This window comes from Pezoporus flaviventris, unplaced genomic scaffold (assembly GCF_033815535.1).
Source record: "Pezoporus flaviventris isolate CSIRO_AGI_PZ_B2104156 unplaced genomic scaffold, CSIRO_AGI_Pfla_v1 ptg000141l, whole genome shotgun sequence".
Taxonomy (NCBI): Eukaryota; Metazoa; Chordata; class Aves; order Psittaciformes; family Psittacidae; genus Pezoporus; species Pezoporus flaviventris.
This window is the reverse complement of record NW_026892689.1, coordinates 527,667-545,767: the sequence shown is the minus strand read 5'-3', so window position 1 is coordinate 545,767 and position 18,101 is coordinate 527,667. Positions and strand designations below refer to the sequence as shown.

The 18,101-nt window shown below is 40.7% G+C and overlaps 1 protein-coding gene across 5 annotated transcripts in view; it reads right to left on the bottom strand.

Moving 5' to 3' along the window:
* Positions 1-18,101, bottom strand: part of KIAA0825 (KIAA0825 ortholog) — a 248,427-nt gene that overhangs the window by 204,017 nt on the left and 26,309 nt on the right. For 4 of the 5 annotated variants that reach the window (XM_061479084.1, XM_061479083.1, XM_061479086.1 and 1 more), the window contains one exon: positions 6,591-6,730. The exons of the other annotated variant lie outside the window; for it this stretch is intronic. In XM_061479084.1, coding sequence (XP_061335068.1) covers positions 6,591-6,721 — 131 coding nt within the window. In that variant the 5' untranslated portion in view covers positions 6,722-6,730. The remainder of the gene's footprint in view (positions 1-6,590; positions 6,731-18,101) is intronic. 5 annotated transcript variants of the gene reach the window in all.

Genomic DNA, 18,101 nt, shown 5'->3' with positions numbered 1-18,101 from the left:
TGGGTTTAAAACTCAATAATTAAAAAAAAAAACAACCTTCTGACAAATAGGATTAAAATTATCCTCACTATGGAAGGTAGTATTTAAAACTTTCTAATTTCTTATTAGTGTAGGGAGAATGAGACTTTGAGTTCCTTTTCTTAGGTTATGTGCTAGAGTTTTCAAAACTGTAAACATAAACATTACTTCTGGTATGAAAAATGTGCTTAATGTATTTAATGAATTTCACTCTTAAAAGTACAATTACAAAAAGCTATATAAAGCGCTAGTTTCCTTTTTTCCCCACAAATAATAGTTTTTCATTAAATGCAAATATATTTTGTTAAGTTCAGTGCAGAAAATAAGCTCCATTCTTTAACAAATTGAGTCATCAACCCAGCTGATATCAATTGATACTATACATGTATGATAGAAGCATAAATCATCTTAAAATCATGTGCAGTCAATGGAAGAATACAACGTGTGTGCGTGCAACCCCCAAATTAGACACATTACAGTACTTAATGCTTTTTCCCTACTGCTGTTAACTGGTCCTATGCTCTGTATGTATGTTTTCTGAAACACCCTCTGAAACACTAAACCTTAATGATAAGGCAAGGCACACAATTCATGTTTTGCCTGCTCATACCAATTTTGAGATATTGCTGAACCTAACTGGAAGGTGCCTAATTCTTCCATTGGAAACTTGCCTATTCCTGGTCAGATGGAAGATCTTGAGTCTCTGACAGTGGTCATTAGAAGATGCCAAAAAAAGAATAAAATAAAAATCATAAGAAAAAAATATTTAACTTATGAAACTTAATCATTGGAGAATATTGTAAATATTTTGAATGCATGTATTAAGAAAGTATTTAGGAAAAAAAGTCGTAATAACACTGGTCAACATCTATAAGGTTCTTCGCTGTGAGGGTGCTGAGGCCCTGGCACAGGTTGCCCAGAGAAGCTATGACTGTCCCATCCCTGGCAGTGCTCAAGGCCAGGTTAGATGGGGCTTGGAGCAACTTGGTCTAGTGGAAAGTGTCCCTGCCTGTGGCAGAGGGCTGGAACCGGATGAGCTTTAAGGTCTCTCCAAAGCCAAACCATTCCATGATTCTATGATGATTCTAATATTTGAAGATTTTTCAGATTATTTTCATCATCTCTAGCAGTTTATAACACATGGACTCAAGGCAGATAGTGTCCTGGTATTTATCAATTTATCAATTTTTCTTCTGGAGACAATTCCACTTTTTCTGAACCTGTGGAACTGTTCAGACACACAGAAAAAAATAGTCACCAAACTATTAAACAAGCAGTGGAATATAAAATCTCAAAGACAAATTAATCTTTCTCTGTAGAAAAGAAATGATACTTAGGCTTATACGGATTTTTGTAAAATTGCCTGATTTTTCAAGAAAGAAATATTTTGTCCCACGCAAGAAGTACCTTGAGCCTTTGTAGGCACATCAGTGCTTGTGGTCAGCACTACTGGTATACCACTAAGCCAGTGAAAATGATTTCACTGAAATTGTTACTCCTTTTTACAGTTCAGTTTTGGGCTGTTTTATAAGCTAAGCATAAGCTCTCTTATGTTGTCTGTCTCCACACTGGAGTGCTTTTCTGGAGCAGCATGTCTATTTCATTTGGTAAGTATTCCCACTGTAGAGAGGCAGTCTCAATTTGAGAACACCTAGGTGCTATTATTTATTAAGTTAATGACAGTTTTTAGGAATAAATCATGTGGAGAGACTGCTTTTTACATGGCTGCACCAATGGACAGTAACAAGCCATGTACTTATAATGGAACTGATAGTGTAAGCACTGTTATACTGATAGAAGATGATTTTGAAAAGCACAGTATCAAGATGAGAGTTGCTATCTCCATTTCTTATTTTCCATTTCCTAAGAATACTATAAGTAAGCTGAAGGATGATCTAACTCCTTTCAATTTCTAACAAGCACCATTTCAATTTATTTCACATAACATATGGAGCAGCCATAAAAATGACAATGAGATTGGTTAAATTAAACTGCTAAGCTATAAAGTGAAATTATCTTTAAACCTCATGTTACTTATGCTTAAGATCCTCATATTCATGGAGATCTGCTTTTAAAACCAGTTTACATGTCTCCTATTAAGAAGAGACAATTGGCTCAAAAATAATTCTTGTTTCCACTGTGTTTTGAAGAAACAGTAGCATAATGCTACTTTATTATTATCATGTGTATTCATTAAAAAGCTTGAACACTAGAAACCATTTTGCAAAAAATCAGTCATATCATTTATAAACCTGTGTGTCAGAGTAGTAAAAAATTTTTGAGAGAGACTTTTACCAATATAACACCCACAGGCATTTTTATTGTTACAATTTCTCCATGATAACCAAGCATTTTGGCTTATTTCATGAAAACTGAGCTGCCAAAAGAGAAACAGTAAGAAAATTTCCCATGATCTACAGAAAATTTCATGTGGGTATTGCTGATGATGCAGGAATTTAACCAAAAATATAAATAACTTACTTTCTAGTAACTTTTAAAATTATAGATACAATCTAACTGAAAAAAAACACCCCACAAAACCATAAAAATTCATGCAAAGAATGTTTTGATAATCTTATCTTGAACAGAAACAAGAGATTTTATCAAAAATGGCTGTTTATCATCTTGCATGTTCCTTCAATGCTTATGATAACCTATTGTAACACTCATGGTACAATGTATCTCTTAGGATTTCTAAAATTCTGGAAAAAAGAAGAGGTTATTATAGTTTCAGTTCTAGAATGTTTACATTGTTCCATTTTAGTCTATTTGGCCATCAACTTATTCTTTCTGGCATGTCCATTTTTTCACTCTCAGTAACCCAACTGTATAAACGGATAAAAATCCTGTTAATATTTTATGTTCTTTACAATGGTGACCCCAACAGCACAGGACAAAGCCAGAAAGTAAAGCTGCTGTGCTAATAATACAGGTTTGTTTGTGTGTATGATAACATTTTTTTCATAGCTTGACTAAGAACTGAATACACAAAAAAAACCCCAACTGCTGAACAGATTTCATGTTTACAGTCACTTTCAAGTTATGTGCTATAAGCTTGGTTTCAAGCTCTGTACCTTGTTTCCTGCTTAGAAATATTAAATACCAGCTGAAAGTTTAGTTCTGTGGATTGCTCAAAAATTAACTCTTACTAATTCTTAATCCTCCAATTAGGGGGAAAAAAAAAAAAAAATCCAAAGAGTTTTGATTAACAGTAAAAGCCAAGGCAAATGCAAGGGAAAGACTAAAAGCAAATGGCCATCCTGATGAAATCATGAAAACAAAATCAGCAAGTAACCTGCTTTGCACACAAAACTGGCCAGCAGTGACAATAGTTTTGAGAGTTCATAATCACCTGCTTCTACAAACTGATGCAAAAATAGTTAACATTCAAGTGTAATAAGGGCTCTGTTAATGGAATAGTGGCACTTACTCCCTTAAAACTTACAAATAAAATGATCTCACACAGATGGCCTTTTCTTTTTTTTTCTTTTGTTATAGTACCAAATTGAACTGGTACGATACAAAAATAGTGAAGGTAATTCAACTGCTGGAAAGCATATCTGATTTGTGGTGTCACACAATTTCATAAAAGCTATTCAGTTGGAAGGCAATAAATGAACATTCAAATGATTTACACACTTTTGGATCATAATTCTTTACACAATGTTTTATTTTTTTAAAAATATATATATGCTGTATATGATTATGTTTATTCTCTGCGGCACAATAAAATCATAAATCTATCTGATGAAAAATGGATTGTATTCCAGTTGTATCACTGTAGCGCATAGAGCTGCTCTTATCATACGACTTACAAAGATCAATGGTAACTTGAAAATGATTTCACTCCATGCTACCTCTAATATACTAGCAATAAAAGGACTCTTTTTAATTTAAAAGTCATATCAGCTGCTGTCCATCTTCTTTTAAACTCCTCTCCATTTCTGAAACTGACATATTACAGGAGCAAAATATCACCTGGTAACTACAGGGCTACTTTCTGATTTTGCTTGTGAAAATTAGTTTGAAAACTACCTTAAGTGTCAATTCAGCAGAAATACAAAGCTTTTCCAGGCATGCGTTGCTGTGTACCACTCCCTAATCCATTTTCCTGCTGCCCTTGCATAAAATACCATTTTGATCTTATAAAACCTACAGTGAAAGGACATGGACCTACAAATTAGAAGGCACTAAGACAGGGACAATCAGCCTTAAAAAATTACAAACAGTTCCACTGTGATGATGTTAATGTAAAATGTACCATAAAATGTTAATATAAAGTAGCATTAAAAGGAGTGAGCATCTGGCCTGCTTTCCCACAGCCCAGATTTTCTCAACCAGCAGCAAACATCTTACACAAATTAAAACCAAAAATAGTAGTAAAGCATGCATTCCAAAGACTCATCTTCATAATAATCTTTCTAACTCTTGAGGTGGCTCTGCATAATTATGACAATATCACCTTTATTTTGTAGCTGAAGAGGTGACACAGCAACTGCCAAAAATGCTGATATTTTTTTTCCCAGATATACAAGACCATAGAAACTCATAGAATCATAGAATAGTTAAGGTTGGAAAGGACCTTAAGATCATCAAGTTCCAACCCCCCTGACATGGGCAGGGACACCAAACTAAACCATATCACCCAAGGCCTCGTCCAACCTGGTCTTGAACACCGCCAGGGATGGAGCATTCACAACCTCCCTGCTCAATCTATTCCAGTGCCTCACCACCCTAACAGGAAAGAATTTCCTCCTTATATCCAACCTAAACTTCCCCTGTTTAAGTTTTAACCTGTTACCCCTTGTCCTGTCACCACAGTCCCTAAAGAAGAGTCCCTCCCCAGCATCCCTATAGGCCCCCTTCAGATACTGGAAGGCTGCTATGAGGTCTCCACGCAGCCTTCTCTTCTCCAGGATGAACAGCCCAACTTTCTCAGCCTATCTTCATACTGCAGGTGCTCCAGTCCCCTGATCATCCTCGTGGCCCTCCTCTGGACTTGTTCCAACAGTTCCATGTCCTTTTTATCTTGAGGACACCAGAACTGCACACAATATTCCAGGTGAGGTCTCACGAGAGCAGAGTAGAGAGGCAGGATCACCTCCTTCAACCTGCTGGTCACGCTCCTTTTGATGCAGCCCAGGATACGGTTGGCTTTCTGGGCTGCACGCGCACACTGCCTGCGCATGTTCATTTTCTCATCAACCAACACCCCCAAGTCCTTCTCCGCAGGGCTGCTCTGAATCTCTTCTTTGCCCAACCTGTAGCTGTGCCTGGGACTGCTCTGACCCAGGTGTAGGACCTTGCACTTGTTATGGTTAAACTTCATGAGGCTGGCATCAGCCCACCTCACAAGCATGTCCAGGTCCCTCTGGATGGCATTCCAAAAAATTTAAAACTTAAGTACTCAAAACTTAAGTACCTATTACTGTATTATGGCATCAACAAAACTCTGAGTAAGCATCTACATTTCACTGATGTCAACAGCTGGATAATTGTAATATGACTCTATGAAATTGCAGTATGTGGTGGTCCACAATAGCCTATTTCCCAGATCTTCACTATTATTGTTACCCTCAGATTATTACTATCAGAACTGCTTTTATAAACACTATTTTTAAATGAGAATGTTCAAAATATGAGGTAAGAATAATACAAATAAAAAGGCTGAAAAATGTCTCAAGTCTGGCATAAACAATACAGCAATAATTCAGAGATAGCCTAAATCAATTTTCAGTGATATATAGCAATGGTTTATTTCCATTCTTCAGGAAGCTGTCTGGGAGCAGACAAAGACCTCTCAGAAATGTGGGCTTCAAAATGACACAATTGTAAAACAGATATCATCTGAAGATTATTTCCTTGAGGTCATACAACTCTGTAACATGCACTGTTATCCAAAGGCAAGCATTTTCAAAATTTAACACAAAAATTATGATATTTATTGTATCTCTGACACCAAAACGGGCAATTTGCCTGAGAGCATCTTTCAAAGTATTTTAAAGGTACTAAAGTGCTTAGCCACAAAACACCGCCACTGTTTTTAAATAAGGCATGAAATCTTGAGCTGATATTTTTGTAATGGTGAGAAAAGTCTGCATCAACAAAGAAGTCTTTCAGCACTCCACTGTTTCTGTAGCACCGATTACACATATTAACTTCCTTGCTTTTTCTACTTCCACTAGAAAAGCTTAAAGAACATATGCGGTTCAAATTTTGCCTTCTTCTAAAATTCTGCAGGTCTTTCAGTGATTAAAGTTCTATCTCACAGCTGTAGGAAATACAACTGTCATGGGACTACACATTTTCTTCCTCCACTATCACACCTACTCCAGTAATTCCTAAGATTAAGATGATTCAACAGTCAAAAATTCCATTGAGAGAAAAAATATAGCACAAAAATTATATGGCATTAAACATTTCTTAAATGCTCAAGTGGTTAAGGTAAAATTACTAGTAAAATAATTATAAAACTTTTAACCTACAACTAGAAACAAAAGACAAAAGCCATATTTCTTCTTTAATGCAATGACTTTCACTAGTATTTCGGATACAAATAAAATACTCTTTACCTAGAAGAGTTCTTCTTTATTTTTTCATCAAGATCACTAAGGATTTGGTGAAACTCCAGTTCTGTAGGAAGGACATCCAACAAACAGTCTAAATTGGAAGAATCTAGAGAATACTCTCCTCCCCATTCCATTTTCAGAATCTGCAAAATAGATACAGTGGTTGAATAATGAAAAAACTCAGACAAAGAAGTATCAAAATATGCATAATTTTGTTCCTTGGAAACACCCGGACTAATAAAGGATGTGTTTACATAGTTCTTTTACCTTAATCAGAGTAGTAGATTTCTTCATTATCCCTATTATAAATTTTTATTATATAAAAATAAACGTATCAGAGGGCAAATTTCTTTTTCTGTCTGCTTATAATTTCTGTCTGAGAAGTAACTGCTGTCTGGACATTAGGCACATCATTGCAAATATTTAGAACACAAAATTCCAGGCCAGAACAAGTGTCATCTTGCTTTGTACACATTTTACTCAATAAACATTTTCTCAAAACATGTCAAAACCACTGGCCTACTCCTCGACACTAATCCCAGTAGTCTCTATATTAGAAGGAAAACATTAGAAAAGCTTTTTTCTTGTTTTGTGTTTTTACTGTACTCTCTTTTTTGAGAAATAATGAAGTTAGTTTTACAAACAGTGAATACTTACTACCAAAGTTAAAATTACATGAAAAGTGTAAACTTCTTAATAACCACCACATTTGACATCTGCTATTCAGGATTTAATAACAGTATTCATATAGCAGTAGCAACATGAGGAACAAACATAACAGCCAGATGCACACAATTTTTGGGCAACAAAATGTAATGAATTAATAAATATTTTTCTTACATGCAATATTCTTTTATGAAGCAATTACACTGTTGATTGGAAATTTACCTACAGGCACTATGAGAAAAACAGAGGCTCTCTAAAAGAGCCTCAGATTAAAATGCAAGGTCAAGATGGTCGTTTCTGGACAAATATGAGTGTAGACCTACAAGGAGCAGAACTGTGCATTTCTTCAGCAGAAAGACTAATTCTGGTTTTGCTCTTTAATAATAAAGAGAACGTGAAAGTCCTTTAAAACCTACTATCTTGCACATATGACTTAACAGCCCAATACTACAAAATATTCCACGGATATGTAATTTTCTTCAGTTCTCAGAAGCTATAGAATACAGCTTCGCAAATAACAATTCAAAGACTTTCAACGTTTTTAATGTAACCGAAACTCAAGTCATCCTTCCGGTTAAAAGTTTTGGATATAAACCAAATACACATAACTTATTGAGGAAAGATCAGTCTTTGAATAAAGACTCGAAGTATCTTAACATCTGTTACCGCAATTAAAGACATTGCAATTAAAAGTAGAAGTTAAATGGAAAAGATTAAGCAGCTCTTTACGTAACTGAGATAAAAGCAATTCTGAAAATACAGTTGCTCACTCACATATTTTTATATTCAGATAAGGTCACTCAAATCCATTCTCTTTTCTCTTCAGAAATATCTCGGAATTTCTATAGAATACGATGCTAACTCCAGTACTTATAATTCAAACACATCTTTTACTCAACTATGCTTGCAGAACAGTCTATGGTTGGTATAAAACGTACTCTGTTGCAGACACATGTAATGCAAAAATAACAACAGCTTGGAATGACTCAAGAGTTTTCATAAAATAGCTGCACTATCAAAATTTTACATTTATTCCAATATTTTTCCATTACACGATAGCCAAAAGAAGCTTGTGTTCCTCAAAAAAAAATATCAGTATAGTTTACAGACCACTTACTGTTTGAAAAATTCATCACATGAATAAAATCACCTTGTTAACATGACAGCCTAGTTCTCACGTATGCCTTCCCGTAAGACTTCTATGTCATTCTTCTTCAGTTCACTCATCAAAACAAGGTAATTATTCCTTTCACTCTCAGTTTATCAGAGAAAAAGCAACATCTAATAATTCAGTTTTGTCCTGGGTTCAGCAGTAGCAGTCACGTTTTTTCCTTTGTGTTAACTGGTGCAGTGCTGTGTTTTGACTTCCAGCCTGAGAACAGTGTTGGTGAAGCCGATGTTTTCGGTTGTTGCTAAGTGATGTTTACCCTGACCAAGGACTTTGTGAGGCTCATGCTCTGCCAGGGAGGAGGGGAAGCTGTGAGGAAGCAGGGACAGGGCGCCTGACCCGGGCTAGCCCGGGAGGTATTCCATACCACAGCACGTCATGCCCGGGGTGAGGGGTAACTGGGAGTTACCCGGAAGGACACGGGCTTCCAGGTGGGACTCGTTTTCTTGGCCGGTGGTATCGTATTCTCTTCCCTTGTTATTTTCCCTTATCATTGTTGTAGTTGATAGTAGTGGTGGTGATTTGTTGCTGGACTGTTCTTGTCTCAACCCGTAGGACTTGCACTCTCTCGATCCTCCTCCCCGTTCCTCCAGGAGCGGGGAAGGGGAGAGCCCTGGTGCGGGGGGGGGGGACACGGACCTCGATTGTTGTCAGCTCGGCACCACTCACTGGGGGTGAGTGAACAAGTTACCTGACTGGGTTTAAACCACAACAGTTCTTTTTGGCGCCCAACGTGGGGCACGAGGGGTTGAGATAAGAACAGATCTGACTGGATTGATAGTCACTCGTCACAATGCTGATTTATTGGCTCTCAAGGTTGTTCCTCTTGATCTCACAGTTTCAGTATATCGTATTTTACGTCCATCCGGCATTTGCTGTATTAGTGTTTTTCAAGTGTGGGGCTTGGGCTAAGGTTTTTGTCCCATTGTACTTTATGGTAATGACTTGTAATACAATAGAATCATTGATCATGAAACTGCTCTGGCTTATGTTCCCAGTGTGGTCACCACCTTTATATTTTGGGAGGTATATGATGAAGGTGCTTAGCAATTACACATCTTTTTTCTCCTCTCAGGTGCTCAACCTGTGAAGGAGACATCCTTTTACCCTCCTAGTCGTCCCCCCAGACCATTTACATCTGAGAGTTTTGAATTTTTTGAATGGCCTTTTAATGCTGTTGAGACTTGTTTGCTGATGGTGATGGGAATCACCATGCTAACACGCATACAGAGTGTGTTTTGCCCACTACTGATTTCAAGAGTTAAGCAGAGTCAGGTTTGGGTCTTGTCTGGGGTCAAATGACGATGTAGGAGGACCGAGAGATTTTCCCTGAGGCTGGACAGCCATGAGTGGCAGGGTGTGTGGGATAGTATGGGCAAGTATCTAGGTCAGTGGGCCCCTCCAGTACTTTGGAATTTCACTACCGAACAACTGCAAAATCCAGAAGAATTAGTAAAACACTTAAATGAGGTGTGTGGTCATTCTGGCCATAACAGAGATGGACAAATCATGGCAACGTGCTGGGGCTTGGCCTATGCTTACAGGGCCTTGTTCAACACTATCCAGCACCTTCAAAAGGAAAAGAATGTCGGCGGATCTCAGGGCAAAGCGACAGTCGCTACTCAAACTTTGGCTGCAATGAACAGCACAGCTACCCCAGCGGCAAGTACAGCAGCTGCTCAAACTTCAACCGCAACAGACAGCGTGGTTACCCCAGCTCCAAGCACAGCAGCTGCACCAACCCCAGCGACAAGTACAGTTGCTACCCAAACTTTGGCCTCAATGAACAGAGCAGCCACCCCAGTGGCAAGTACAGCAGCTGCTCAAACTTCAACTGCAACAGACAGTGCGGTTACCCCAGCTCCAAGCACAACAGCTACACCATCCCCAGCAACAAGTACAGTCGCTACTCAAACCACAGTGATAATCACTGCAGCCAAACCAGAGTACCAATTCGTACCAATATCGGTTGCCCCTGTATGCAAGAGAACAAGCAAAAAGGAGGCAAAAAGGGTGAAGCGAGATGAAGAACCAATGAATTCACCACCCGGTCCAGAATCTGATCAGGAGTCATCATCACATGACGAAGATGAAGAAGAAGAGGTAACTTCTCGACCTCGGACCTCAACCGAGCTGCGGAATATGCGAAAAGATTTTACCCGTCAACCAGGGGAGCACATCATCACCTGGTTACTCCGATGCTGGGACAATGGGGCCGATGGTCACGAACTAGAAGGTACAGAAGCCAAGCAGCTGGGATCACTTGCTAGAGAAGGGGGAATTGACAAAGCAATTGCAAGAGAGAAAAAGTCCCTCAGCCTCTGGAGGCGGCTCTTGGCAGCTGTGAAAGAAAGGTTTCCGTACAAGGACGATGTTACGAGTCGTTCGGCCAAGTGGACTACTATAGACAAAGGCATCCAGTCTCTGAGGGAATCGGCCATCGTAGAGATGCTCTATCACATCAAGCCGAATAACGGGGATACACCTATAGATCCAGATGAAGTTGAATGTACACGACCCATGTGGCGAAAACTTACGCGGAATGCACCGTCATCATATGCCCATTCATTCGCAACAGTAACCTGGAATGACATAGTACCACTAACAGCGGATGAAATGGTTCATAAACTCCGAGAGTTCGAAGACAATCTCACCCCTTCCATCATCTCAGCTGTGAAAAAACTGTCCCAGGACCTCGAACAATTGAGGGACGATCTATCTGATTTATCCAGCTCCTCACGTGTACTAACACACGTCTCAGCTATTAACAAAAGGCGTCCTATTGTTCGAGAGAGGAGATGCAGGAGGTATACGCCACGGGGTACCCTATGGTTTTACCTGCGGGATCACGGAGAAGACATGACAAAGTGGGATGGAAAACCTACTTCAGCTTTGGAGGAACGGGTGAGTGAACTGAAGAGGGGAGCAAGGGCCAAGACTGATCGTCCCATGAGAGCTACGGCTTCGGTCTCTGGTGAGCAGTTTCCCAGATGGAGTGGAAGAGCTGATTTTACTCCAGCTCCTGTATTAACAAAGAATAATCCCTTTCACCACAACTTAAGTGGCCAACACTGTGACGACCATTAGAGGGGCCCTGCCTCCAGCCAGGTGGAGGTAGGGGACAATCGGATTTACTGGACTGTGTGGATCAGATGGCCTGGCACATCAGTCCCACAGAAGTATAAGGCTCTAGTAGATACCGGTGCACAGTGTACCCTGATGCCATCAAGCTGTCAAGGGATGGAACCCATCTATATTTCTGGAGTAACAGGAGGATCCCAAGAGTTGACTGTGCTGGAGGCTGAAATCAGCCTGACTGGGAGGGAATGGCAAAAGCACCCTATTGTGACTGGTCCAGAGGCTCCATGCATCCTCGGCATAGACTACCTCAAGAGAGGGTACTTCAAAGACCCAAAAGGGTACCGGTGGGCTTTTGGTATTGCTGCTTTGGAGACTGAGGAAATTGAGCAGCTGTCCACCTTGCCTGGTCTCTCAGAAGATCCCTCTGCTGTGGGGTTGCTGAAAGTTGAAGAACAACAAGTGCCAATTGCGACCAAAACAGTGCACCGCAATATCGCACCAACCGAGACTCCCTGATTCCCATCCATCAGCTGATTCGTACACTGGAGAGTCAGGGAGTTATCAGCAGGACCCGCTTGCCCTTTAATAGCCCCATATGGCCAGTGCGAAAGTCTAATGGAGAATGGAGACTAACAGTAGACTATCGTGGCCTGAATGAAGTCACACCACCATTGAGTGCTGCCGTATCGGACATGCTAGAACTTCAGTATGAACTAGAGTCAAAGGCAGCCAAGTGGTATGCCACGATTGATATTGCCAATGCATTTTTCTCAATTCCTTTGGCAGCAGAGTGCAGGCCACAGTTTGCTTTTACTTGGAGGGGTGTCCAGTTCACTTGGAACCGACTGCCCCAGGGGTGAAAACACAGCCCTACCATTTGCCACGGACTGATCCAGACTGCACTGGAACAGGGGCAAGCACCAGAACACCTGCAATACATTCATGACATTATTGTGTGGGGCGATACAGCGGAAGAAGTCTTTGAGAAAGGGAGGAAAATAGTCCAAATCCTGCTGAAAGCTGGTTTTGCCATAAAACGGAGTAAGGTCAAGGGACCTGCGCAGGAGATTCAATTTTTTGGGAATAAAATGGCAAGATGGACATAGACAGATCCCCACAGATGTGATCAACAAGATAACAGCAATGTCTCCACTAACTAATAAGAAAGAAACGCAAGCTTTCTTGGGTGCTGTGGGGTTCTGGAGAATGCACATCCCAAATTACAGTTCTATTGTAAGCCCTCTCTATCCTGTGACCCGGAAGAAGAATGATTTTAAATGGGGCCCTGAGCAGCAACAAGCCTTTGAGCAAATTAAACGCGAGATAGTTCATGCAGTAGCCCTTGGACCGGTGCGGACCGGACCAGATGTAAAAAATGTGCTGCACACTGCAGCTGGGGAGAACGGTCCTACCTGGAGCCTCTGGCAGAAAGCTCCAGGGGAGACTCGAGGTTGACCCCTCGGCTTTTGGAGTTGGGGATACAAAGGATCTGAGGCCAGCTATACCCCAACTGAGAAAGAGATACTGGCAGCCTATGAAGGGGTTCGAGCTGCTTCGGAAGTGATTGGCACTGAAGCACAGCTCCTCCTGGCACCTCGGCTGCCCGTGCTGGGCTGGATGTTCAAAGGCAGGGTCTCCTCTACACATCATGCAACTGATGCTACATGGAGTAAATGGGCTGCACTAATTACACAACGAACTCGAATAGGAAATCTCAGTCATCCAGGCATTCTAGAAGTCATCATGGACTGGCCAGAGGGCAAAGATTTCGGAATGTCACCAAAGGAGGAGGTGGTGCACGCTGAAGAGGCCCCACCATATAATAAACTGTCAGAAAGTGAAAAGCAGTATGCCTTGTGTACTGATGGCTCTTGCCGTATTGTGGGAAAGCATCGGAGATGGAAGGCAGCTGTATGGAGTCCTGGACGACAAGTTGCAGAAACTGCTGACGGAGAGGGTGAATCGAGTCAATTTGCCGAGGTGAAAGCCATCCAGCTGGCCCTGGACATTGCTGAACGAGAAAAGTGGCCAGTACTTTATCTCTATACTGACTCATGGATGGTGGCAAATGCCCTGTGGGGGTGGTTGCAGCAGTGGAAGCAGAGCAACTGGCAACGCAGAGGTAAACCCATCTGGGCTGCTGCACTGTGGAAAGATATTGCTGCCCGGGTGCAGAACCTGGTGGTGAAGGTACGTCATGTAGATGCCCATGTACCCAAGAGTCGGGCCACTGAGGAACACCAGAACAAACAACAAGTGGATAAAGCGGCTAAGACTGAAGTGGCTCAGATGGACTTAGACTGGCAACATAAAGGTGAATTATTTTTGGCCCGGTGGGCCCATGACACTTCAGGCCATCAGGGCAGAGATGCAACATATAGATGGGCCCGTGATCGAGGGGTGGACTTAACAATGGACACTATTGCCCAGGTTATTCATGAGTGTGAAACATGTGCTGCAATTAAACAAGCCAAGCGGTTAAAGCCTCTTTGGTATGGAGGACGATGGTTGAAGTATAAATATGGGGAGGCCTGGCAGATTGACTATATCACACTGCCACCAACCCGCCAAGGCAAGCGCCATGTGCTTACCATGGTGGAAGCAACCACCGGGTGGCTGGAAACATACGCTGTGCCCCATGCCACTGCCCGGAACACTATCCTGGGCCTTGAGAAACAGATTTTGTGGCGACACGGCACCCCAGAGAGAATTGAGTCAGACAATGGGACTCATTTCCGGAATAACATTATAGATATTTGGGCCAAAGAGCATGGCATCGAGTGGGTAGATCACATTCCCTACCATGCACCAGCCTCTGGGAAAATCGAATGGTACAATGGGCTGTTAAAAACTACACTGAGAGCGATGGGTGGGGGAACTTTCAAGCATTGGGATACACACTTACCAAAGGCCACCTGGTTGGTCAACACCAGAGGATCTGCCAACAGGGCCGGCCCAGCCCAGTCAGAACTTTTACATATTGTAGAGGGGGACAAAGTTCCCGTGGTGCATATGAAGAATTTGCTGGGGAAGACAGTCTGGGTTATTCCTGCTTCAGGTAAAGGCAAACCCACTCGTGGGATTGCTTTTGCTCAGAGACCTGGATATACTTGGTGGGTAATGCGGGAAGATGGGGAAGTCCGATGTATACCTCAAGGGGATTTGATTTTAGGGGAAAACAGCCAGTGAACTCAATTGTATGCTGTTGCCTGCTGTGTAATGCTTATATAGCCCACCAACTAGATGTCTCCAGGTCACCAGCGACTGGCCCTGACTTCCCTCCAGCCATCATCCCAACAGAGAATGAACTTTGAACATCATGGACCGAATGGACTCGGCAGCATTATAGGGATTGGTCCATGCACTAAGAAAATGATATTTTTCCTCTTGGTCTGTATGTATATGGATGTATATATGTGGGAGAGCGATGGTGCATTGAAAATGTGGGATCTGAGCACGACGTGAATGGTATGGAATAAAGGGTGGATAATGTCCTGGGTTCAGCAGTAGCAGTCATGTTTTTTCCTTTGTGTTAGCTGGTGCAGTGCTGTGTTTTGACTTCCAGCCTGAGAACAGTGTTGGTGAAGCCGATGTTTTCGGTTGTTGCTAAGTGATGTTTACCCTGACCAAGGACTTTGTGAGGCTCATGCTCTGCCAGGGAGGAGGGGAAGCTGTGAGGAAGCAGAGATGGGGCGCCTGACCTGGGCTAGCCCGGGAGGTATTCCATACCACAGCACGTCATGCCCGGGGTGAGGGGTAACTGGGAGTTACCCGGAAGGACACGGGCTTCCAGGTGGGACTCGTTTTCTTGGCCGGTGGTATCGTATTCTCTTCCCTTGTTATTTTCCCTTATCATTGTTGTAGTTGATAGTAGTGGTGGTGATTTGTTGCTGGACTGTTCTTGTCTCAACCCGTAGGAGTTGCACTCTCTTGATCCTCCTCCCCGTTCCTCCGGGAGCGGGGAAGGGGAGAGCCCCGGTGCGGGGGCGGGGGGATGGGACACGGACCTCAATTGTTGTCAGCTCGGCACCACTCACTGGGAGTGAGTGAACAAGTTACCTGACTGGGTTTAAACCACGACAAGTTTTCAAATACTGTTTTAGCTGTCAATAGTAATTTCTTCCCTAATACAAGACTATCACATGAGAAAGAATTTACTTCCCTAATACAAGACTATCACATGAGAAAGAAAAATACAAAAATTTTTTAGAAGGGAAAAAAAAGTACATCAAGATATAAATTGATAAAAATTGAGCAAAAAATTCTACTGTTATTTAGCATAAGTAGTGTCAGGGCTCTGGGTGCACTTAGACACTTTAACTGCCTGATGACCTGGACTTGCAGAGGAACTAGACTACCACTTTGGTGCCTGCCTCTCTTGCATCCCTTAGGGGCAGCAGGATGGGCATCAGTCTGCCAAGGCCCCTCCCCAGCCACTTAGTTTATCCGCCTTCTCTCCTGGCCCTGAAAGAGCAGCCAGTCACTGCTGCACCCTGACAGCCAGTATGACACAGCCCTCCTCTGATAGCAAAACCTAATTTTTGTTAATAAATACATTTCTTAAAATTTTTATTATTTGAGATATGGGGAAGAACTCTGTTTTGAAATTTCAAATTCTTTCAAAGTAGTTTAGACAATGGCAACCCACTTCATCTGCAAAGGTTAATTTCACACTTGTTACTATGCTTCATAAAATGTATCACTCCATCATATTTCTTTTTACTATTACAGTGAAATACTGTGTGTTTTGAGACAAATGGTCCTGTAGAACCTGCTTCAAATGCAACTCAGCGTGTCCCTATCTGTAATAGGTATAGTTCTTTTCAAAACACATTAGAAGACTATTCATTACCACTATACTGATATAGTTGTCAACCTTTTTAGTAGCTACTGAAGAAATTCATGTACAGCGTAGCTTAAGAAGAAATATTTCTCAGGTCTCTTATTTTAAACCAGAGTATCAATGCAATTTAACTGCACTGTAACAACTCACCACTTCTAATAAACCTAATGTTAAGAACCAATTTTTATCAAAACCCATTAGTTCTATTTGAAAAAACACTATGGAATATTCAGGTTGAATCAACAGATACTTCTTGCTTTTTCAGTTCATGTAGTGTTTACCACCAAAAAGCACTTTTCCATTTTAGCATTTTCTTTTTCAGTGTCAATCAAAAGGAAGGAATCTTCTCATAGAAGTCATATATAAAATAATACTTAGTTCAAATAGGTATTTCTTCATTCTGATAAAATGATTCAATAAAAATCTTGTGAAAACCTTCAACTACAAATATACAATGGAAATTCCACAGGATTTCCAAGATTAATTTGAAACGTTTGAATTACTATAATTATCATTAGTTCTCAAACACACGGTTCACGTGGACATAAAACTTGAATAGACCCTTGTACGAGCACTTCTGCTGAATTGACACATGTATAATGTAGCTCAATATATGAAAGTCATAATATTTAAATTCATAGCCTAACATACTGTAGACAAGCAGGTAACAGGCATTTCCTACTTTTTGACACAAACACTATTCTTTTAAAATACAGATTATTGGTAAGTTCTACAGTTCACTTGGTAGAACATTACTAGTTCATGTTTATAGCATACAAACTAATTCCAGAAACTTTGTAAACTTTGACAGACTTATTCATTCATCAGTACTCAGTACTGCTACTCTGTGACTTCCCTATGGCACTTCAGCCAGCTAAGATTCTTGTTCTGACTTCAGTGGGTTTCAGATATTACAGAAGAACATCACCAGGGAGAATGCCAGGCAAAGTTTGTATTATAGTTACACGGAACATCTAGCGGTATGCAAAAAAAAAAAAAATCTAAACTTCACCTGCAGCTGACTGAATCAACTACCTAAGCCTAGTGGAAAATGAATCAGCTGGGCTGTCTGTAAAAAAATCATAGTACATATGTGTTCAAGCAAATAATAGAACTAAAGCAGTTAAGTTAAGGTTAGATGTGGTTTCTCATTATGACTGACTACACTGTGTCAAACTTCCAACTAAACGTTAAATTTTCACGGGTTTTCAAATGCCTGTATACATTTATGCAAACTCTAAGCAAACTGAGAAGCCTTATCAGAGTATCATTGCATACAATGCAGATCCAAAGAGATACAGAAAAGATGCTATAGTCTTTGAGTACTATAGCACCTACTTCAGCAAGTTACACAGTAGGTTTTCAGAAAAAAAGACAAAACAAAGCATTAAGGCTTCATTAAGGTCCAAAGGCAGGCTTTTATACACATAGTACTGTGTATGAAATAATCTAAAGAAGTTCTCTAAACCTAAACAGAATCTACTACTTAAGCACTTGCAGATATTTAATGGAAAAAATAATTTATAGGGTATCATATCAAGGAAATGTATATATACTTGGGTAGAAGGTCTTAATTCCCAGTATTTCTAACCTGCTACGGTCAGAATTTGAGGAAATATATAACAGTTTTACTCCTGGACTGAAAATTAACAAGTAATAATCTTAAATGAACCCTGAATCATTTCATAAACAGTTTCACAAAGATAAAGAATAAAATATCAAGTTTGTGTCTAAGAGCTGAAGAATAAAACAAATA